Source organism: Cyprinodon tularosa, unplaced genomic scaffold, assembly GCF_016077235.1.
Source record: "Cyprinodon tularosa strain WSP-4 unplaced genomic scaffold, ASM1607723v1 ctg98, whole genome shotgun sequence".
Taxonomy (NCBI): domain Eukaryota; kingdom Metazoa; phylum Chordata; class Actinopteri; order Cyprinodontiformes; family Cyprinodontidae; genus Cyprinodon; species Cyprinodon tularosa.
The window spans coordinates 4,288,117-4,311,218 of record NW_024039762.1 but is presented as its reverse complement, the minus strand read 5'-3'; the positions used below and the strand labels follow the sequence as shown (position 1 = coordinate 4,311,218).

Here is a 23,102-nt window from a genome sequence, read left to right as displayed (position 1 = left end):
TGGATCCTGTGCCTCTCCTGTCTTCCTCCAGACTCTGGGACCTCGATTTCCAAAGGAAATGCATAATTTGCTTTCGTCAGAAAACATGACTTTGGACCACTCAGCAGCAGTCCAGCTCTTTTTTTCCTTAGCCCAGTTGAGACGCTTTTCGCGCTGTTTCTTGGTCAACAGTGGCTTTACACGAGGTATGCGGCAGTTGAAACCCATGTCTTTCAAGCGTCTCTTGGTGGTGGATCTTGAAGCACTGACTCCAGCAGCTGTCCACTCCTTGTGAATCTCCCCCACATTTTTTTTTCACAATCTTGACTAGGGCGCGGTGATCCCTATTGCTTGTACACTTTTTCTGACCACAGTTTTTCCTTCCCTTTGCCTCTCTATTAATGTGTTTGGACACAGATCTCTGAGAGCAGCCAGCCTCTTCAGCAATAACCTTTTGTGTCTCCCTCCTTGTGCAATGTGTCAATGGTTGCCTTTTGGACAGCTGTCAAATCTGAAGTCTTCCCCATGTTTGTGTAGGCTTCAGAACTGGACTGAGAGACCATTTAAAGCCCTTTGCAGGTGTTTTGAGTTAATCAGCTGATTAGTTTGTGGCACCAGGTGTCTTCAAAATTTAACCCTTACACAATATTCTAATTTTGTGACACACAGAATTTTGGATTTTCATTTGTTGCCACTTCAAATCATCAAAATTAAATGAAATAAACATTTTAATGCATCAGTCTGTGTGAAATGAATAAATATAATGTACAAGTTACACCTTTTGAATGCAATTACTGAAATAAATCAAGTTTTTCAAAATATTCTAATTTACTGGCTTTTACCTCTAATTTAAGTCATTGTGGCCACCTCCAGTCTCTCCACAGTGTGTAGTTGTAGCGTTCATATGTACAACATGAATCAAGAGATAGAAACAAACCCGAACATTTGCTTATTCCAGCAAAGTGATAACTACATGATCATCCTTCCCTTGCCACAGCATCTCCCCCTTGAAGTCCACCAGTCCCTGTTTTCTGGCTCGTAAAAGAATTCCCACTAGGGTATTGGAAATGGTCACATAATGTTCAAAAAGTTTCCCAAATTCAACCATGATCATTTTTCTCTGGCCGCCGTCTCCATCCTCCTCTTTTAGTTCCCCTATGTTCCTTATCACCTCACACAGCTTCTGGACCTCTCTGCCGATGTGTGTGTGAGCCTCCTTCCCACGTTTCTCAGTCAGAGAGCCCTTCTGGGGTCTCCCGTAGTCATCCTGTCCCCTTTGAGGGGCCACTACACTTGGTCTGGTATCGTGACTGAAGGGATTGAGCTTCTGGTTCTCCTGGTGCTCATTGGACCACCTCTGCCAGTTTTCTTTCAAACCTTTTACAGAAACAATGGGCATCGCACTGTCCTCGCCACACTGAGCGTTGACATCCGCCTCGTTGCTCCTCTGGCTGTTGGTCCCCATTTCTCACTCCAGTTATTTCTGAACACAAAAAAGAAGGATGAGGATTAATTAGGATTAAAATGATCAACTTTCAACAACAGCGGAGCTATTATTTTTGTCCTGATCTTATCTACACATAAAATCTGTGAACATCGCTGACAAGGTGTGGAAATGGTTGTCTAGGAGGATTGGATCAAAATGCCAGCAAAATATTAAGAGAATTTTTGATAAAAGGAAACCCTAAAGAATTGCCCTACCCGGTACGAAGGCAAATATGCTGCCAATTACAAGTAAATTGATTGATTGACTTTATTGATCTCACAGGGGAGAAATGTGCTCGTTTTATTGGCTCAATAGTCAAAAAGAAGGTGTCAAAGGGAAGAAAACGTCCTTATATATATAACAGCTGAAGTCTCTTATTTAACATTATTACTCAAAGTTATTGCACAGGGTTTTAAATGGGTATTTACATAAATAGGTATTTTTATAGGGGCTACTCAGGGGCTACTACCTTGCAGCAAGAAGGTTCTGGGTTCAATTCCCAGCCCGGGGTCTTTCTGCATGGAGTGAAGTTGGAGTGCATGTTTGCATGTTCTCCCTGAGCATGAATGGGTTCTCTCTGGGTACTCTGGCCGCCTCACACAATCCAAAAACATGACTGTTAGGTTAATTGGCTTCTCTAAATATATATATATATATATATATATATATATATATAGTTATTACAATGTGTATTAAACATAAAAACTGGTTATTGCACAGGGTATTAAAAATAGTCATTGCACATTAGTTATTGCACAAGTCATTGCAATAATAGTGCCGCATTGTAAAGTCTGATGGCAGCAGGGATGAATGACCTTCGGTAGCGCTCCTTTTTACAGAAAGGGTGTAAAAGTCTTTCACTAAAGGAGCAGCTCCGCTCCTCTACAGTCTGGTTCAGATGTTTTCCATGATGGATGTAAGCTTTGACAGCACCCTCCTAAGCATGTAAAGAATGTATGGAAACTTAAAATCTAATGTTCAGTTTTGGTCATCTGAGCTGAACTTGGAACTGTAAGAGTTTAATCTGATTAAATGTCAAACACTGAGGAGAAAAAAAACGATTATGTGTCTTTAAAACACCTTTTAGTGGAAAAAAAGTATGCTGATTATAGCAAGAAAGTGCAATCTGACCAAAGAATTTAATTGACAATAAAATCTGATCCTGCAAGGAAAACAAAAAAAATATATAAAAAGTACATTATATTACAAACAAGCTGGAAAAAAAACATTATTAGTCTTTACTTTTACTCATCTTTATTTTCAATTTCTCAAAAGTTCAGAGTTTATAAATCAAATCGCATATGACAGATTAAATCTCACCTGACTGGTTCTATCTTTCCATATCTGGCCAAACCTCAGGACTTCCCGGTTGTCCACCTGATGCAGTTTATTAACGCAACAGTTTTGCTGACAGTCGCTTTCAGATCCAGATGAAAGCCCATTTGATTGACATCCGTATCCATCAATGGGGTGGAGGACGTGTCCCCTCAGCCAATCAGACAGCGCTCTGAAAAGGCGTCTTATCTGCCGTCTTCATGAAATAAAGGAGATTAAACACTGAAGAAGAAACTGTTTTTTCTGTCCTATTCAGGCCAGCAAAAGTTTCTTATAATTTATAATATACTTATTTAATGAATGAATGAAACCCTGACATAGATCGATATAGTCTGTGTTTTTAATGTGAGATGTATTACTAATAAAGCTAAAAATGATTGCATCGGTTAAGATGTAAAACTAAACCGGTAACATGGTTCATATTAGACAGCGTATCATGGAGAACGGAGGTCGCATAATTCTGCCATTTAAGGCTATGGCTGCGTCTCAATTCGCAGGCTGTCAACAAGCGGAACCATATATTGATAGTCCAGTTATCCCCGGACTTGTTTTGAAAGCGTACCCGTCATGGCCGCGTCCAACAGATCATGCCTTCAGTATCTATTCCATCTTGCTCACGATAATCTAGAATTTAGATTGCCGGTAACGCTTTTTCCCCCACATATAAATGTCTGTTTATCTTCTGCATTTAATTTTACGACTTAAATCAATGTGATTTAATTCACTCTTGTTGTAAAAGGTTAGCTAAATGCTAATGTGAACATTCCGCTTCACCTTTTAAATAAATCGGAATGTGGGAACTGTAGATGATAACACTTCAGTTGTTTGTTTTTTTCCCCCTTACCTGCATACTTGGACTTAATCGATTCATGCTTGTTCATAAACTTCCTTTCCATGCGGTCAGAATTACTCTGTAACATCTTGGAAACGTTTTGTTGAATCTGTTGATATGAATTTAATTGATAATTTTACTAGTTTCTTCGTCAAGTTCCATTGAAGGTAAAGCACAACGTTAACAATGTATAATTTATATCAGCTTCAAGGGAAGACTTGAAAAGTTTCCTGAGGGTTTATTTATACCTGTACTGCCTAAACTTCAGTGAACCTACAAGTAACATTACATTAGTTTAACTTCACAGTACCACATTTGGGGTCCCTTTAGAGGTTTTTCCTCAGTATTAATTCATATGTTAAGTTTTAACACTCAGGGGAAACACCCTGAAGGATTCATGAAAGTAACAACAGCACTTACTACTACTCAAAGCCTGCTGCACCCTAAATGCACCAGTGAGCGTTATCACAGATCCTTCCTCTCAGCAGCTGGAAGACTTTATATCTACCACTGTTTTTTCACAGTTTCTGTCTTAGGCAGTTAAATAACATGCTGCTGTCATTTTGCACATCTAATGTTGCTGCCATTTTTTACATATCCATTACTGTAAAAATGTCCAAATCTGTTTGATTATTTACTCTCCAGATACAGAGCATTTATATTGTATAAACACTGTACAGTACAGTACTTATTTGTTATTTTCCTTACTCTGCTACCTATTCTGTTATTTTTATACACTTTCTAAGGTCCTCGTTGTGTTACCACTTCTGCTGTAACATTTTGGTGCTGTATCAACACAATTTCCTCATTGTTTGACAATAAAGGGATTTTCTGTTCTATTCCAAAGAAAACAACCTGGGGGTAGAATTTGTTCAAAGAAGGGCATCTGAGAAGCTTTACAGAACAGTTTAAAGGTTCCCCAAATGTTATTTAGAACTTCTATGATGTAAACATGAGGGCATTTTTTTTTTCCTGTCATAATGTTCTTTTCTATGTCTATATTGTGGTCTGCCTCTGAGGATTCTTGTTAAAGCAATAAAGTCCTGATGTGTTCTTATTATATGTCCTGATTCTTACAGGAAATTAAGGCTCTTCTTGCTCTCAGGTCAAAACCATTCCATCCTTGTGTAAACTTCAAAGAACAGGTCAGATTTCAATATGTGCACTTTTTTTTTCTCCATCTGATTTGTCTGTTTGAGTTAACAGGTGGTTTGATAGCACTTAGATCAGAATATCTTTTTCACTGTCCTATCTACTTTCTCATGATCAAAGCCCTTCTTCGTTCTTTTTAGTCTCCTTTCTGGTGCTTGGAAGGTTTGTCTGTGGAAGATGTTTGCAGCGTTATGGACAGATCTGTTTGTTCAAAGTAAGTGTGTAATTTCTGGTGAAATTTATCCACAAATGGGGTTGGAAAAAAAAGTGTGACTTCCGTCTTGTCCTTTCAGGTCTGCTTTTGAACTCTGGGGCCATGGACAATCACACAGTGAACTCAGGACATCCCTGTTAAGCTACCCACAAGAGAAAATGGTGTGTAAACTTCGGTGTAGAGTACAGTTTACCTCCAGTGAATTCCAACTCTGTCTTTTATTCTCCTTTATTTCCCTACAGAGTCCGTACATGCAGAAAGGCTCTACATACAAAATAAATGTCTACACATTTAACAAAACCTTGCTGTTTGAAGAAAGAATTAAAAAGATTGATGTGAGTATTGAAACAGTGGTGGAAGTGTCAGTGTCTTTGTCTCTGGGTAAAAATACTTTGTTAATCTTACTCTGTTCACCAGGCCATGGATTACCTTCCATTTGAAGGCACAGTGAACCTAAAGAACCCCCAGTTCACCTTCTGTTTGTTGGAGGATTATGGTACAGACCCCAACAACATCCCTGAGCTTCCAAACTACATCTACTTTGGCAGATTGGTGAGATATAACACCCCCCACAAAAGCATCCATCCCTTTACTCCTGTCATTTTTCGGCTATAAAACTCCATTACATATTTTTCTTTTTAGAGAAAGGAAAAAAGATAAATAGGGTTTTCAGTTTCAAATAGGTGATGTAAAAAGTGTGGCGTGCAAATGTTTCCATTTGTATTTAGGTTCTCAGAATACTAATACTTCTAACTATATGTATACAAAACTATATGCCATTATTGATACCACGTGAGTAAAAAAAATTATGTAGTTAATGAGGTTAAGATTTTTTTTATTAACCGGAAAATCTCTCCTTTTTCAATCTCAATATGGAAAATGTTTTTTTTTTCAACAGGATTGCATATGCTAGTTGTATAAGAGTGCAAATAAATGTAAAATTAATAACCTAAACATAAATTAAACAACAGCAAACATATGCAAACATAACCTTTTTTTCAGTTTGCAGTTTTGGCTGCCATTTATGCTCATCATCCTACTGGAAGCTGGTGTTCCCACTCTGTCCTAAGGTTCTGTGAAAACCTCATACAAGTTTTATTGTGCTGCATCCCTGTATGCAGTTTCATTCAGCCTGGTTTATGCTTGACGCATTCCCGAGGGCCACCTTGCCATGTTACTTTATTTCTGGCTTCCACACCCCTCTTCGCGGCACCCGTGCAGACAGAATTACCGCTCCGCGAACCTAGCAAATTACCAACTGTGCACACAGATCTGCATAGAAAAAAAAGGTGGCCATGCAACAGCTCCTACTGCCAAGGTTTGGCAAATGTATCCAACTAGAGAGATCCTGTGACATTAAGCCTATAAATATCTATCCAGAACCCACTATCAACAGATTGTGGAAAAACTCCTGTAAAGAAATGAAAATCACTCTCGGATGGCATGAAGATGCTTTGATAAAGTTGTAAACGGCTGTATTTTCTAGTGCTTCATGTACTGTGGTGTGGTCAGCCCCCCTGGAGCTGTCCAGAATGAGGAAAAAGCCCCAGAGAGTATAAAAGTTACACGCCTTGACAGGCGGCTTATTTTCTGCAAAGATTTTACATGTATCAAGCATAATTCAACATTTCATCTTCACGTCAACTCTGCATAGTTTTCTTGTCACAACTGAAGGAATCCTTGCACCCTTGTAGCATAATGCTGCCACCAGATGTTGTGCTGTTTCAGTTTTGTGTTTTTTGTTAAATAAACAAATCTTTGATAGTAGGCCACAATCCACAGTTTTAGGCCAATTGATTGATTTTTATTTTAGACTAGATGTATCAGAGCAAAAGGTGCTAAAAACAACTGCATCTCTTTCAGATTTATTATAGCAACCTTTTACACTACTTAGTTCAGTCTCTGACATTAATGTATATACATTAAAATGAAGAAATCAATGGGTTCAAAGGTGCTGTAGACTACATTAAGATGTGGGGTAATGGCATTTGTTTTTAATACCCAGATAGCAGACGGTCAGCGGGAACTGATTCGCTCCTACAGTGTGAAGAACAGACATTTCATCGGAAACACCAGCATGGATGCCGGCCTATCATTCATTATGGCCAACCATGCTATGGTCAAAGAGAACGACCTGGTTTTTGACCCATTTGTAGGCACAGGTAGGTTCATCTTGAATTTACTTTTAAAAATGATTTTATTTTCTTTTAAATCCCTGAATGGTTTCGCCCCGTCGTGCCTCTCTGAGCTACATCCTTACACACCTGCTCGCTCCCTCAGGTCAGCTGGTCCTGAGAGAGCCTCAAACTAAGCAGAAGCTTAGAAGTGACCGTGCTTTTGCTGTTGCAGCTTCAAATCTCTGGAATGACCTACCTCAGCAAATCAGACAGGCCTCTTCTCTGACCTTTTTTTAAATCTTTTATCAAAACCCTCCTTTTCACTTTGGCTTTTGACACCGAGCAAGACAGTGGGCTTTATTTGATACTTTTTTATCTTTTACCCAGTTTTATTGTTTTGATTTTGTGACCGCTTTTACTCATGTTTTAGCGGTTTTGACTTTAATCTGTAATGTTTTATGTTTAATTTATTTTCCGGTACAGCACGTTTGTCAGCTGTGGTTGTTTATAAGTGCTTAACAAATAAGATTGGGTTGGATAAACATCTTTGGAGCGTGATTTTTATCAGGAACATGTTCTCACTGTTTGTCTCATCTGGTCTCAGGCAGCTTGTTGGTATCATGTTCTCATTTTGGAGCATATGTGTGTGGAACAGACATTGACTACAACACCATTCATGGAAAAGGTTCGTCTCTCTCAGCTGCAGATATTGTGCCTCCTGACTGCAAAAACAATCTAGAAATAAGTACAAATTTCTTAAATTAAGTGTATTTACCATAATTTGAGTAGGTAAATAAGATGATTTGCCAATGGAATAATTATTCTTTACTTTAAAAATAAGATAATTAGATAATATGTACTTGAAATAAGACAATGCAATTGTTTTTTTTTTTCATATTTTAAATATAAATTGTCTTGTTCTATTGGAAAAGTGTTGCATTTATCTCCTCAATTCAAGAAAAAAACACATAAAAAAATTACTTATTTATATTTAAATTTTTTGCAGAGAAAATGTTAAGTGTATTCATATAGTTTTGGTTCTTTGCCGTAGGTCGCTCCAGTCGTAAAAACCAGAAGTGGCGAGGTCCGGATGAGAACATCAGAGCCAACCTGCGGCAGTACGGAACAGAGAGCATGTATGTGGACGTGATGGTGTCTGATGCATCCAAGCCGGTGTGGAGGAATGCTGCTCTGTTTGACGCCATCATTACAGACCGTAGGTTTTCAGTTCATTCTCTGAAAGAAACAAACAAAGATGGCAGAAGATGTGAAGTCACTGGGTGTAATTCAGGAAGTAATAGGTTGAACAAATCAAGTGGGTGGAAATTAAGGCTTCAACTAAGGATTATTTTGCAAATAGATTAATCTGTTGTTTGTTTTTCCAATTAATCGATTAATAATCAGATCGCGAAAGGTTCCTTAAAGAAGACTTTTTATGATATCAAACCAGGTGAAACTCAAATGGTTCCACTTAAGGGGTTCTGGATAGAGCATATTGACAGATGGATTTTAACCCTAACCTTTAAATGCAAAATGTTAACAGATAAAAAAAACAAAACAACAATTTTGGTATAATTGCTGCTCTAAGTGGGTCGCTCTGTCACCTAAAGGCATGTTTTAGAGTCTCTACTCTCTAGATAACAATAAATCAATTACTAAATTAGTTGACGATTATTTCCGTAATTGATTAATTACCATTAATCCGATTAATTGTTTCAGCCCTAGTGGAAAGGTCTACTAGCTGCCTTTAGCCTCTTTAGTTTGCATCTTTTTGAGATTGTGGTGTGATTCTGCACGCAGTTAAAAAAACACTTCTTTTTGTTCTTGTTGTTGTTGTGGAGTCCTGACCTATGCTGCATCATTAATGTGCTGCATTTAATGGTGTCTCTGAATTCTTCCAGCAAGCGAGCAGCCAGCCATCAGACATTTTAAACAGTTAATTATTTGTAAAAAGTTTAAAACAGAAAACACCCACTTTCACAGTAGAGGTTAACTAGACCTTTAATGAATAATCTGAACATTTTAAAGAAAGAAATAAAAATCCTTTGGCCTCTTTGGAAAAACTGAAATCCGTCATTGGGTCAACGTGGATGTTGCTCCTTCTTGGAAGATATTCAATGGTTTTAAAAATCTAGCAGATAATTCTAAAGATTTTGCATGTTGTTCTAAACCATAGGTGTCAAACTAGAGGCTTGTGGGCCAGATATGGCAAAAAATCTTTTTATGTCAAAAAATAGAGGCATATTTTCCTTTAAAGTGTCTAAAAATACTGAAACACCTGCATACATGGGAGTACAGTTATAATACCAGAGCAGCATGCTTTTGGTGATGTAGCAAAATGTTTGTTTAATTTTTACACATGCAACAAACACATTTGAAAGATGCATAACACAAAAGGGGCCCAATATAAGCCTGAGTTTTTTTTTCTTCATTAAAATATGTCCTAAAATGTTTTTATTATGCTTTTTTATTTTTATTATTTTTTTAGCTCCATATGGCATCCGAGAGTCAACGAGAAGAACTGGCTCCCATAAGGACACAATTAAATCCCCCGATGGCTCGTAAGTCGCACTGAGATTGCACACCATTATGCTGAATATAGGTTGACTTAAAAATCTCCATTTTATATGACAAAGTCATTTCTTTTTAAAGTTTTCTGAACCTTTTTTCGTTTTAATCTCTTCCACAGATACCCTGAGTCCCACGTACCTGTCTCGCAGGCGTACCACCTTAGTGACATCTTTACAGATCTGTTAAACTTCTCTGCCCACCACCTCGTCTTGGGTGGGAGGCTTGTCTATTGGTTGCCTGTATACAGGCCAGAGTGAGTAAACATACATCCTTATAATGAGAAACAGTCATTTCCAATGTGTGGTATAACCCACAGAAAGGCAAAAGCCATTTGAGCTGTCTGTGTTTATAGAACACCTTTTGTACAGAAAGAGGGCGATCCAAGCCTTTACATAAGAGAAGCGCTGGAGGCAACGAGAAACGCAAACAATAAACAGAAACCTACAAACCAGAGTTTCTACTATTCTTAAAATAATGAAAACAATTTCAAATCTACGACAAAAACATGAAAAACTGCTACATGTGTTTGAGGTTACTGCTCTGCCTTCATACAGTTTGTACTCTTCTTGGAAGGAATTTTTTGTATATGTGTTTATTGGGATTTTATGACCATTTTCTGTGGTGCTTATCTGTAAGGTCAAACACTAAAGTTGAAGGCTTGGCTCTCGTTCTTCAGTTTATCCCAGAGGCGTTCAGTTCAATTCAATTCTGTGTATTTATATAGCACAAATTAACAACACGTCATCCCAAGGCGCTTTACACAGACAATTCAACCAGATCATGGAGTCAGGTTGATTCAAATTTTTCTATCAAAGAAAACCAGTTGATTGCTTCAACTTATCGACTAGAAGGCAATTCCTCACTGCAAGAATGCTTGTAGCGACAGTGGAGAGGAAAAACTCCCTTTTAACAGAAAGAAACCTCCAGCAGAACCAGGCTCAGTGTGAGCGGCCATCTACCGAGGCCGACTGTGGTTTAAGGAGACAGAAGCAGACATAGAAAAAGTTGAGTTGCAGTTGATTTGAAGAGGCAAGTCAGTATCCTCTCATTAATGTCTTTATGGGCCTTTCTTTTTTACACTGGTGGCCAGCCATGTTAGAAACTTAGGGAGCCTTTACAAAACTGTTTTATTAAAGGATGGGAGGGTGAAGTTGTTTAAAATGCCTTTGTATCTGGAAGCCCTTAATTGAAAACAACCTAGCACCGTATTTCCCTCTGCATCAAACTGCACTGGTTATAAACCCAGACTCCTTCATTTCATAGCCAGGTATGGATGATTCATCAGCCCAGAGAACACAAACCCACTGCAGCATTTGTAAAGACCAAAACACACCCGACAAAACACACCCGACATGACCAATGTGCATCTGCTACCAGCTACAGCTTTTAATTTTCAGCCTCTGTGATGAGATGTCTCCTTCACAGACTCGCAGTCTCAGGTCCATTTCTACATGTACTAAAGCTAACATCTTACTGTATGAAATTATGCCCTTTTTTTGAATCATTGATAACCTTGGTAAACAAAAAACGTTTTCATATATTAAAGTAATTCTACAGCTTAAAAGTAACATTCAGTAATTCAATGTAAGTTTATTCCACATATCACCAACCCACTGGTTTGCAATGTGCAAAGAGTCACGTTTAAGGGACTCTGTAAAGCATGGCAGTTTTTTTTTGTGATCATACCATTTAGATACTTTTTAAGCCAACTTAAGCCACCTTAAATTAAATTCATTTCTAAAAACATTTCATTGATCCCAAAGTAAATTAAATAGCAGAGCTAAGCCAACATTCAGCCTCTCTTAAGCAGCACAATTGTAGAAATTGTTTCTAAGAGGATCTACCATCTCAGATGTTGGTAATAACTTATACCAATAGGGGGCAGTGTCACACCATAAACCTTAGCTGCTTTATTTGTTCTTTTTTTTTTTAAAGAAAGTTTACGCTGTTCATTTTCCCCTTCATCTTACAGCTAATTAAAATGTTACATACGGTTTAAATCAAAGCTAAATAGAAAGCACTCTTGGGCTGTTTCACAAAGCCCTTTTCTTAATTTGTACCTGTTTAGTTTTCTCAGTGCGCCCTTTGTTGCAGTCACGCTTTCCCTCAAATCGCCTTTAGAAAACCACCTGTGTAAATGACAGTGTTAGTACAAAATAATGTACAGGTGTGTTGAGGTGTTTCTAGTGAAACAGCTGGGCCTCAGTTAACCACAACTGACACTGCTGAGCTGCTTTACAGGTTGCCTGTGCAAGATGGCTCCTCTGAAACAAAGTCCATCATTGTTAAAAGCTCTGTGCAATGTCAGCGGGAAGAAGTGCAGGTGTTTGGCTGGTAAGGTGTGAACCACAACAGACTGAGGCATAAATGGACCTTATAGGGAAAGGGAAACCCCAAAGAGCTGCAGATCCTTCTGAGCACTGATTACAAGCTTTTGAAGGAGATAAGATAATCATGCATCATGTAGTTTATGATCGGAGTTTGGAAGAGGAAGGGAGCGCACAGAGCCGCAGTCATAAAAGCCCTTTGCTTACCCAGTATATATTTTTATACATGCGCGAGCGTGTGTGGTCTTGCATTGGAGCTTATGTTTGTGCCATCATGTTCACACGTCATCCCATGGGTCCTCAGGAACCGGGGCTGTGCCAAAATAAACATGTGAGGCTGGGCAGGCAGGGCAGATATATGAATTATCTGCCTCTATGGTCTGCAGGCTGACCTTTGTGTTTTGTGAATGTTTGTGTCTGTGTGTGTGTAAGCCCAGACGTGGTCTGTCTCTTGGGCCTAATCTGGGGCCATATCAGGTTTCAATCACCCACCGACCAAAATATGAAAGAACGGCTGCTTCAATAAGGTGCTTGTTAGTGTGGCATGTGTGTGTGTGAGGGGGGGTTTGGAGTGTGTGTGTGTCGGATGACAGGTGACACAAAGTCCTTTCACCAAAAGACAGTGTCTAGACTATGCTGAACTGCTTTAACTTGACTCCGTTTTTGCTCTTGAAAAATACATTCAGCGTAACGATGGAGATGGATGACATTGCATCAGTCATCCCTGCCATAAAGTTACTCAACTGCAGCATAAACAAGTGATGCATAGATATAAATGGTGCATTGTTCAGAGAACGCCAATGCTGTGAAGTTTGATGTTTTGTTTATTTGTTTCTTTTTTTCGATGATCGGTTTTTGGCCTTCGAAGTCATACATGACAAATCCTTCAACATATATTTTACATCACTGGGATACAGGTCAAAGCATAAGTCCCTTTCTAGATGAGCAATGCCAGAAAGTCTTCAGGATTTCCAATGTTTTCAAACTAAACTAGATATCAAGAAATCTTGAAACCAATTTTAAGGTAAACATGACTGCACTCCTTGTTCTTACTAACAAGATGTTCTTTTCTAGCTCTCCCTGTTAAAATGCTACTAATATGGGTTTTGCATTTGCAACAAGATGTACTGTGGTGCCATTAGTATTTCCTCATCTACCGTAACTCAAATATGAACTTAAGTGAAATCCCCTTTTAATCTATAGAGTTCAATATAACATTGGTCAAACCTTTGCAGCTATAGCAGCTTCAACTCTTCTTGGAAGGTCCACATGGTTAGGACCATAGGAGTGTTTAAAGGATTTATTTTGACCATTCTTCAAACAAGCACATTTGTAAAGTGGTACACCCACGTCGGACGAGAAGGCCTGGCTCTCAGTTCTCGTTTTCATTCAGCCCCCAAAAAAATTCTATCAGGTTGAGGTCAAATCCGGTCAAGCTCATCCACACAAAACTCTCTCATCCATGTCTTTACAGACCTTGCTTTGTATACTGGTGTACAGTCATGTCGAAAGAGAAGGGTGGGCATCTCCAAACTGTTCCAACAAAGTTGACAGCATGAAACTGTTCAAAAGCTCTCGGTAGTTGAAGTTTTTAGAGATTCTTCCACTGATCTAAGTGACCAAGCACAGCTCTTGAAAACTGCTTCAGAGTCCTCTAGATGGTCTGGATGCAGCTAGAACCCATTTCATGCACCTTTCCCCTGCACTGAAGGCCACATGAAGTGTAAAAGTCCCCATCGGTTTACCTGGCCTACAACTCTGTTGACCTGCCTGCCTGCCTGTCTTATAATAATACTACGTACAGTTGTTTTTTAGCCGTGTCGCACAGGTGGCCTCCATTTACATGACTATACAGGAATTCGCTGAGCTCCTGAGAATGACTTATTGCCTCACATATATAAAGACTGTATGTTCGGGTTGTTGTTTTTATACACCTGTGGCCAATGGAGGTGTCTGGAACACCATATAATTATTATTTCATTTATTTCAGTAGGTGACCAATACTTTTGGCAACCTAGTGCATTTCCTCACCTTTTATAGAGGTTTCTCTTTAAAAGTTTGCGGCTTCTGCTCTTCCATCACTGATTTTAACCTTCCTGTGTAGGAGGAAACACCATCTGGACTTAAATAATAAGATTAGCAGCAGCAGGGGGTTTTCTTAACAACATGCTGCCTTGAACAATGAATAAAACCTAGTGCAACTTTCTTTGAGCAAATGATTGTATGTGCATTCTAAAAGAAATGGGTAAGAAAGCTGTATTTTTTTTTCTGAATACATTAAGTTTAGAATTTGTTATCTGGAACTGCCTTGTTTAAAAGATGGGAGTACATGGTTGCATTGAAAGCCTTTAGGCAACTACTTGCACTTCTTACTCTGCTGCTTCCTTATAAATGCTTGGGGTTCTTTTGTTACCATCAGATTTTAAGAAGGTTGTAAGTAGTACGAAAAAAGGCACACAAAGCAAAAGAAAAAAAGCTTTATAACAAGCCTGTTTTTGCAAATTGAAATAAATGAGGCTGCTGATCATTTAATTGTTTCTAAAAAAAAACTGAAAACATAAATCTAAGTGTCAAATGAAGACTCAGTGATAAGTAGCTTAATTGTTCTTGTTCATCACAGTCAATGCATGTTTGTTACAGTAGGTTTAGAGGATTTTAAGGATTTTAATGACTGTATCTCCGTCCGCTGTTTAGAACAGGTCTGTTTTTGTAAACTTTTCTTTCCCAATCATCCCCAGTTGTTCTAAATGGGATTTAAATCAGGATTGTCCAAAAGATTGATATTATTCCCCAGGAAGAAGTCTGGTTTCAGCCAGGTGTAGTGGCTTTGCCTTGTTGCAAACCCAGTAATCACCAGACAGGCGATGGCCCTCAGTGTGGAGCAAGGCCTCCTGATCCACCTTCATAGCCAGCTGCTGTTTGACGCCCCTATGCAACCTGAAGCTCTACTGTTCATCTAAAATCAGCCACCCAAATCATGCCAATAGCCTTTGAAGCCATGGGGACCATCAAGGTTACATTTTTACAACTTTCTTCCACCTTTCAGTGACCCATATTTGGTTCTCCTCTGCAAAACAATAAACAAGCATTTTTTTTTTATGCCATTAAAGGAGATGTGGACTTTTACAACACGTATTTTTATTTTGTAAGTGCTTACTTCAAAGATGCTAAAGCCCCAGTAATGTCCCGCATTTGGGTCTAGTATTGTCCTATGTGTTGATGGACCGCCAAGCCTGGACTGTGGAAAATTTTACCTAAAATAACATGAAATCCACATTTTAGCTTTTAATTGTTTGGACTTGAATTCAGCTGATGAACAGCCTCTTAGAGTTAAATTGATGTTTTCAATACATTGCTTATTTTTCTGTTACAGTGTCTCCCTGCATCTCAGAGAAAAGATGTGCCACTAATCCTGAATAAACTCCCAGGAAAAAAATTGCTTTAAATTGAACTTAAAAACATATTTGGTTAATGTGGCCTAGACTATGCTATCCGGGGCTGCAACTAACTAACTTATTTTTCAAATTGATTTTGATAATTTTTTTTTTGATTAATCCAATAATAACCGGGTTGCCAAAGGTTCCTTAAAGAAGATTTTTTTAAGAGTTCTGGATAGAGCATATTGACAGAAAAATAAAACATTTTTTACTCTTAAAGCAAAATCTTTATTTTTTTAAAATAATTTTGGTATAAATGCTTCTCAAGGTGGGTCACTCTGTCAGCTAAAGACAAATTTTAGAGTCTTTACAATCCAGTTAACAATCGATTAAAAAGTTGGTTGACGATTTTAATTCAATTATCTATTAATCTAGATTATTCTGATCAACAGTTTCATCCATAATCTAAATATAATTTAAGTTATCTGTCCACCTTTGCTTTTATTTTGATCAATCATTTGATCATTTTCTTATATAAACATACTATTTTACGGATTCACTTATATTATCTTTCATTTTTGTGTTACCTTTATTCCACTGCAGTGTGCTTTTGTTTTTATTTTTCCCTATGAACAGCAGTTTCAATTGTCTTGCTACTGAAATGTGATGTATAAATAAACTAGCCCTTTACAGCCTTGTGGGGTTAAACCCGCTCTTCCCTCACTCAGAGAACTCACACCAGTTATGTCGGACTCCTCACTTCACTCTGGCTTTTTTTGATTGGCAGGACTGAATTACAGTTTGGTCGCATCACCAGCAGTTCCCATAGCAACCAAACATCCCATCACTGGCAGTCCCACATGTGGCCAAGGCAAACAGTGACGTTAAAGTCTGGCTTGGAATTGTCAGGGCTGTCGCTACGCCGGTGGCGGCGTGGCGAACGTGCTACTGACACAAATATGCAAACACATACATCATCCTCGGTTAATAGGCCTTAACGTGGACTCGCCTGGTGATGATGGAGCAAGCAGTCAACCTGTCAGCTTAGATTCACTTTTTCCATCTTCTTCTTTGCACCCAAGAAAGTTTCATAAACCGTGATCTCACTGCGCGGCTACAGCAGATGGTGTTTATTAGAGAAAGAGAGCAACACAGAGAAAACAGAACCTTGCGATGAACCGTTTTACGAGTTGAATAATCTAAACATTTGTAGTCATTAGGTTTAAATTCTTAACTTATAATCCTGATGAAATTTTTCCACTTTGTCATTTTTCTATTGCCTTGTTGGAAGATGAGCACCTTGCTGACTGTGTCTGTTTGATTCGTTTTGCAGGTACTGCGAGGAGATGGTTCCCCTTCATCCTTGTCTTCGACTTATCAGCAACTGCGAGCAGATGCTTTCCAGCCACACGTCACGACGACTAATCACCATGGAAAAAATCAAAGAGCCAGAGGTAATCACGGCAGGAGCTGACTTGTTTTTGTTTTTTATTTACAAATCACTGTGTTAGTTAAAGCAAATAAAACTAAATAGTCAAGATCCATATTTTCTGACCCTGTTAAACCTCTGCAGGTCAGTTTGACTTTGCTTGTGTTGTTAAATACTTTATGAGTTTGAAAAATCTAACATTAATTTAATTTGATTTGGGTTGTAAAATCCATGTAACGTTACAAACTATTCCCCCTTTATATCGATATGACCTCTGTTTGGAGCGATTCCCACAGCATGTCGGATGATGTGGCTTCAAAAGCTAAAAAAAAAGCTGCTGGTCATGTTCAATGTACGAGCCGTTTGTTTTGCCGTCCGAGGAGGAGGAGTCGGGTGTATCACATGATTGGTTGACGTCAGCTACGCGTCCTCTATGGTCTAGCTTTGAAATGGTTGGTCCAAAACATCTTGTGGTAGAAGCATCTGAAAAAGGGTTAGACGTTTTTGCTCCAAGTCACCGTTTTTTAAAAAGTGAATACGTAACGATGAACACGCAGTCAGATTACTTGGATAATCCATTAAACCATAAAAATATTGAAGTAGTTGAATAAGAAAGCACAGAAACCGCTCTGACATAGTTTCTGTTTTCTATTTGCTGTAATATTTTTTTATTGTTCATTCCTTTACGATCATATTATTGGTTAGGGCCATGCTGTGAGCAGCAGAAATGTTTGATATATGTGTGTGCGCGCTTGTGCTTGAACAGCGACACGTGTACGTAAAGTGAAAACATGTGTGTGCCATCCTGTTCCTTAATGCATTCATTGTATTTTATCGAAGTGTTATGCATGTGTAACCATGTAAGTATGTTCTGAGTAAGCATATGTAGTATGTGTGTTTGTTTTTACATGACATCCCACTGGAAGTGATGGTGTCTGTATTTCTGTCTGCTGTAAATGCTTCGCCATCTGGCTGTGATTGGCTCCTTTCTTTTATACTGAAACCCCTAAATGGCTTAATCACACATCGTATGGAAAACAATCCGTCTTTGGATCTGACATCCACTCCACTGCAAAACCCACAAAATTGCTCGGCGCTGTATAACGTGCACATACAAACACAAAGTTGTGTGATGTTATCTGACTGGTATCTGTCTCAGGTTGCATTTTTCTTTTCTTTCCAAATGGGTTTCAGAAAGCTTCCATTTGCTCGCTTTAATCAGGCTTCCCAGTTTGATGTTTCCCGAGCAAATGTTTGCTCCACTTTGACGTGCGTGTGTTGGTTATTGTTTCTGACTTTCTATGGAATATGACGTAGCGGTAATGCTTTTAACGTATGATGTCTATCAGAAAAAGCTCTCGTTTCATTTAGAAATGCTGGATCCAGTGCTTTGTCAGGTTGCGATTCAGACTCTATATCCACATTTAAACATATCTGCTAATTAGTCATTTTTTATCAAGAGTTAAGAGTGTCCTTGAATGCCAAAATTCAGGGGTGAATAATCAAAAATATTAATCAGGGATACATGGATTTCAGTTCTCTGGCTGATTGCCGACGTTTAAAAACCTTGCCTGCCTATTTTTCTTATTTATACTTTTTTTTAACTATAAAAACTCTTTTTTTATTGTCTGTTGTATTTTTTTGTCCTTAATGGCATATTGCTTTAACTCTTTGTACTCTATATAAGCTACTGGAACAAGAATTTCCCTGAAAGAGTGATCCCAAGGGATAAAGTGGAGTAAAGTCTAAGTCTGCCAATGCTGATGTTTTTTTTCACACATACAACATGAAAAATCTCTAACAATGTTAATGAAACAATAAACTTGTTTGAAATGAACAGAAAGGTTGTGCTTTTAAGTATAAATTAACACTTTGAAGCATTGAAAGATTTTCTGAACCTTGGAGGAAAATGAGATCCAGTGATAAGTTCAGTTTCACCTAAAACATCTCTGAACACTGGAAATTAAAGATATAGTGGAGGATGTTCTTTTACCGGGTGGATCATCAAAATAAGAGGTCCTCCTTATTGTCAATCATGCTCGCAAGCGTTTAATAGGCGTTCCCTCCGAGAGCGGGTACAGGGTTGTGCATTTCCATTTTTTCAAAGGAATCTTGTATAGTATGCCTTTAAGGAAATTGGAGCTGATTGATTAGTTTCACCCTAGTTGACATTAAGTGAGGGGGGGGGGGTTAAGGTACTTTAAAAAAGGCTTCTTCCACTGTCTCTTAAAAGTGTAAAACATTGATAAAATTATTCATCCCCTGAGAAAAACTGATTTAAATTCCAGTTGCAGCTTTTCTGCACCGAATGACTAACTCTATAGTGAGCAGAGGTGACATCACCATGTGTGTAATGTTCAGAGAAGTAAGTCTAAAAATCTTGCTTTAAGAGGAGTTTATTATTTCAGTAAAAAAGAAAATAAAAATACATGATGTAGAAATTTACCTCTATCAGTCTTTACCTCTGTGAGCAGTTAGCACTGTACACAATGAGGACTTCCAGAGATTTCAATATAATATGATATTAAAGCTACAGTGTGTAATTTTTAGCGACATCTGACGTTCAGATTGCAGACCGCAGCAACATGAACATCTCCCCCCCACCGCCCCCCCCCCCCCCCCCCCCCCCAACAGTACGGCGAGCGTTACGGGACAAAATGTCGTCAACGACGTCCGCATCACCTACCTTCTCAAGTGATGAGGTTTGTTTACATAGATAATTTTAATACTGCCATCTATTGTTCAGTACCGTCTGAGTTCATCTCTCTCAACTTGCCGTAGTTACTTTCGAGCGTAATGGGCGATCTCGCAATCGCTAGTTTGTTGGCTCTGCGCTGCCGTAGCGCAAAGATGTCTGCCTCCATGGCTGCGAGACCCGCTCCTATGTAATTATAAATAACGAATTCTAAGGCAACGCAAATATTAAGGTTAAGAGGCTGAGCTCGTAGATGATGATAAATAACATAGTTATGTAGAATATATTACATTTCTGACTGTATATCCCTGTAATTACTACAAACTGTAGCTTTAAATTATTGTTACAAATTTAAAGGGACAATAAAAGTTTGTTTCAATCCACTTTTCTATCAGTCTTCTCTTATGGAGCTGATCTTCCCACTGTGCGACTATAAGCATCTTTGGCACTTAAACCTGTCTGTTGCATTCAATAAGACTTTATCCATGCAGATGCTTAAATATAAAACATGAATGCAAGATATTAAGTCAGTCGCTACTTTCCAATCAGCTCTGTGAAACATTATTATTGTGCACACTGTTTATGGGTGATATGTTTGGTATATATCGTGCAACTGCAGCCATGTTTGTTTATCTCACAGAGAAGGTACTTCAGCATTACTCTCCGAATTGCTATACGTTGGATACATGTATTTTCACTTATCTAATACTTGTGGTGTTTGTTAGAAATCATTCCGTAATTGCTGCTGGTTTCTAGTTTTACACACCATCAGAGAGCCATTGCTTTGCATCATTTTATGTTACTGGGAAGTTCTTGCCATGAATAAGCAACAATAGGAACCTAATGGCTGGTATTGAAATGACAATTAATTTAGACCAACAAATACCATCTTTTCTAACTCTTTTTTTTCTTTTTTTTTTGTATTCCCTCATCTCTTCACTGATCTTTCGCATTTAAGCTTCAATTTTAATGATATTGTTTAAAAATAAATATTTTTTTATACCATTTTAACCTTTTTTTTATCCTCCCTTTAGTTTCATAAAAAGAAATTTCAGAAATGACAGAAACTCACTCTTATTTCAATAGTCCTCTCTGGGAGTTAAATTAAATTCAAAGTGGAACTAAATCCAAGCTATAAAAAGTGCTTGAAACAATAAATATCTAACGCAAATATTTACAGGGAGTGGCATCACACAATCATTTAATCAGCTTTGAATATACGCCTAAGATCAGGAGGTGACAGGTTGACGTCTATCAGAACTATAGAGGACTGAGGAACTGGTGAAATAAATTCAGATTGTCCAATGACTAATGCTTCATCAAATGCAGATTCTATTCATTGATAATCTTTTTATTTTATTACCCTACCCTAATTCATTCATAATCAGGTTTGAGCTTCTGAATGTCTTATCTTCATGTTATAGAAGTAGTTTTTTAAGGTTGTTATTTTACAAATGTTTTGATTTTATAATTTTTTTTTAAATATGTGGAAATTAAGTTTTTTGTTTTATTTTTATGTTGGTGCCTTTTTGTAATAAAAGATACCATCTGAGCTCTTACAATGCTACAAAGCTATGGTGTTTAAAGGTCTTATATATACAGAGTGAATCCTGATTTTTACTGTTTTGTTTATAAAGAATAAGGAGGCAATGACAGAGCTAGTTTTTTTTTTTTTTTTTTTTTTTTTTTTTGTGCAGGCTTCCCTTTAAGAACAAGAAGGGTTGTAAAATGGTGTGAAGATGTGCAGCAACAAAACCTTTTTTTTCTTCATAAATTAAACCATGCAAAGATTTTCTGTTGTCTGCCAAAATAAGAGTGTGCTGTAAATTGAGCATAATATGGGCTCTTTAATTTGGGTTCATTGAGGGGTTGTTTCCTCTGCATGATCATGGAAAATGTTTCCAGGTTGCTTGGCAGCATCAGTAAGTAAACGAGAGGTGGTGCAAACATATTACAGCACTTCCAGCTCAACTCACCTCATTATTCCTCTTCCCTCTTCCTCCCCCGATGCCTCTGCACATCAGCAGCTAACGTCCAGCCAACACAAATGTCTTATTACGAGGAAACACTTGATGTGTGTTAGTCATGCAAACAGAATGTAAACATGGAAACTATGCAAGATTCCTTTTTTATTTTTATGGCACAAACAAAAGTATCACCTGTAATATACATTTTTCATTACTTTATACAGTTTTGTTAAGTAACTGCATGAATTTAGGCGTAACTTCCAAGTGTTAAGCTCAATAACTCAGATATTGTTTCTTTCTACAGGAGCTGGACAGCCTGGCTCATCTTTCAGACCCCCACTTCAGCGGCTACCAAAAACACAACGCCTTCAGAGAGAAGTATTTTAGTGGACTAAACAAAAGGTCTGGCAAGGACGACACTAAAGCAGACGTCAGTGGAAAGTGAAGAAACAAAGGCCTTAAAATAACAAGCCATCTCTTTGAGTTTTCCAAAAGAAGTAGAAAATGTTTTTTAAACTTTCGCTGCTGTTGATCTTAAAGATTTTCCTATTGTTTGTACTACTTTGCTAATAAAAGCATAAAAACTTGTCCTTTTTATAATTAGCCTGTAAATATATATAATGGATAAAAGTTAAAGATTTTGTAAATATATTTGATGAAAAAGCAATGTTTTTAAATGCTCAAAGAAATCATGACCTATCCTGGTGTAAGCTGTTCTGAAACGTAGAAATCTGATCTTTTTCCAGCGTTCTTAGGTGTAGATGCTTCATATGAGGCGTTTAAAATGATGCCAGAGGAAACGTAGAGAGATAAAAACCTATAAAAATGATGCTGCATGTCCAGTATATTCAGGCTCTGTGAAAACAAACAGAAAAAAGAGATCACATTAAGTTTGCTGTTACATTGTTTTATGCCTCTGAGATTTTAACCTCTACAAGTCATTAAACGGACTTAGTTCTTAAATGTTGGCATTTTCCAAATCTCAGTCTTAAGGGCTTGTTTTAATTATTTCAATAAGGCAGTAATTTATGAGAAAGTCACCCCTCTATGCAGCCATGACACCAAATTAAGGATCATCCATTCTTCTGGACTCCCCTACGGTTAGTTTGCACCTGTTATTATTTTAAAAGCTGTTCAGCGTGTTATAACTGCAGAAGAGAACAGCATTAACACCATCACTGTGTTTATCAGTGGGCTCTGTGTCTTTCAACTACGCTTCCTTTTTCACTTGTCCTCATAAGGAAAGTTCAAAGCACCATCACCATACCCAACTCACCATTATTTGTAGCACAAACCGTTTTATAGTTCCCACACCGGCGCTTTGTTGTTGTCTTGTTAAATCCAATGTTACATAATCAGGCCTCCTTGGCCTTATCGGTTGCGTCATTGCCCACTTCATCTTAAAGAACGTATCTCTGTTTCTGTATTTGTGCTGACACCCATTACTGATATAATAAGTCATCAAGAGCGCTCACTCTCCAATGGTGCAGATGATAATTAGGACAAGGGGATGTGTGTGGAGGGTGGGGGTCCTCTACACACATACTGCGTAATGCTGTCCAGACGTTGAGGAAACTCTGTTTGCAAATGTGTTTATACTCATGTGAGATCTGGTTTTATT

General features: G+C 38.0%; 2 protein-coding genes across 2 annotated transcripts; one reads left to right on the top strand and one right to left on the bottom strand.

Annotated features, from left to right (window-relative positions):
• Positions 1-847: 847 nt before the first annotated feature.
• Positions 848-2,898, bottom strand: si:dkey-29b11.3 (actin-binding Rho-activating protein-like). Its single transcript, XM_038275927.1, has 2 exons — positions 2,786-2,898; positions 848-1,462 (listed from the first exon to the last, which is right to left on the bottom strand). The coding sequence occupies exon 2, from the start codon at positions 1,442-1,444 to the stop codon at positions 929-931; it is 516 nt and encodes a 171-aa protein (XP_038131855.1). The 5' UTR covers positions 1,445-1,462; positions 2,786-2,898; the 3' UTR covers positions 848-928.
• A 404-nt stretch (positions 2,899-3,302) lies between these two features.
• Positions 3,303-22,081, top strand: trmt11 (tRNA methyltransferase 11 homolog). The gene is made up of 13 exons (XM_038275791.1): positions 3,303-3,442; positions 4,712-4,777; positions 4,925-4,998; positions 5,078-5,159; positions 5,241-5,333; positions 5,416-5,550; positions 7,004-7,160; positions 7,720-7,800; positions 8,167-8,331; positions 9,604-9,676; positions 9,805-9,939; positions 16,724-16,844; positions 21,786-22,081. Exons 1-13 carry the CDS (start codon positions 3,368-3,370, stop codon positions 21,924-21,926), a joined length of 1,398 nt encoding a protein of 465 aa, XP_038131719.1. The 5' UTR covers positions 3,303-3,367; the 3' UTR covers positions 21,927-22,081.
• The last annotated feature ends 1,021 nt before the right edge of the window (positions 22,082-23,102 follow it).

What these genes read in the sequence shown, in the direction of transcription:
- trmt11 (XM_038275791.1), top strand. Translation starts at nt 3,368, where the DNA reads ATGGCCGCGTCCAACAGATCATGCCTTCAGTATCTATTCCATCTTGCT. An exon ending in CAACACCATTCATGGAAAAG is followed by an intron (nt 7,801 to 8,166) that starts GTTCGTCTCTCT and finishes TCTTTGCCGTAG; the next exon opens with GTCGCTCCAGTCGTAAAAAC. An exon ending in AAAAAATCAAAGAGCCAGAG is followed by an intron (nt 16,845 to 21,785) that starts GTAATCACGGCA and finishes TTCTTTCTACAG; the next exon opens with GAGCTGGACAGCCTGGCTCA.
- si:dkey-29b11.3 (XM_038275927.1), bottom strand. Translation starts at nt 1,444, where the DNA reads ATGGGGACCAACAGCCAGAGGAGCAACGAGGCGGATGTCAACGCTCAG.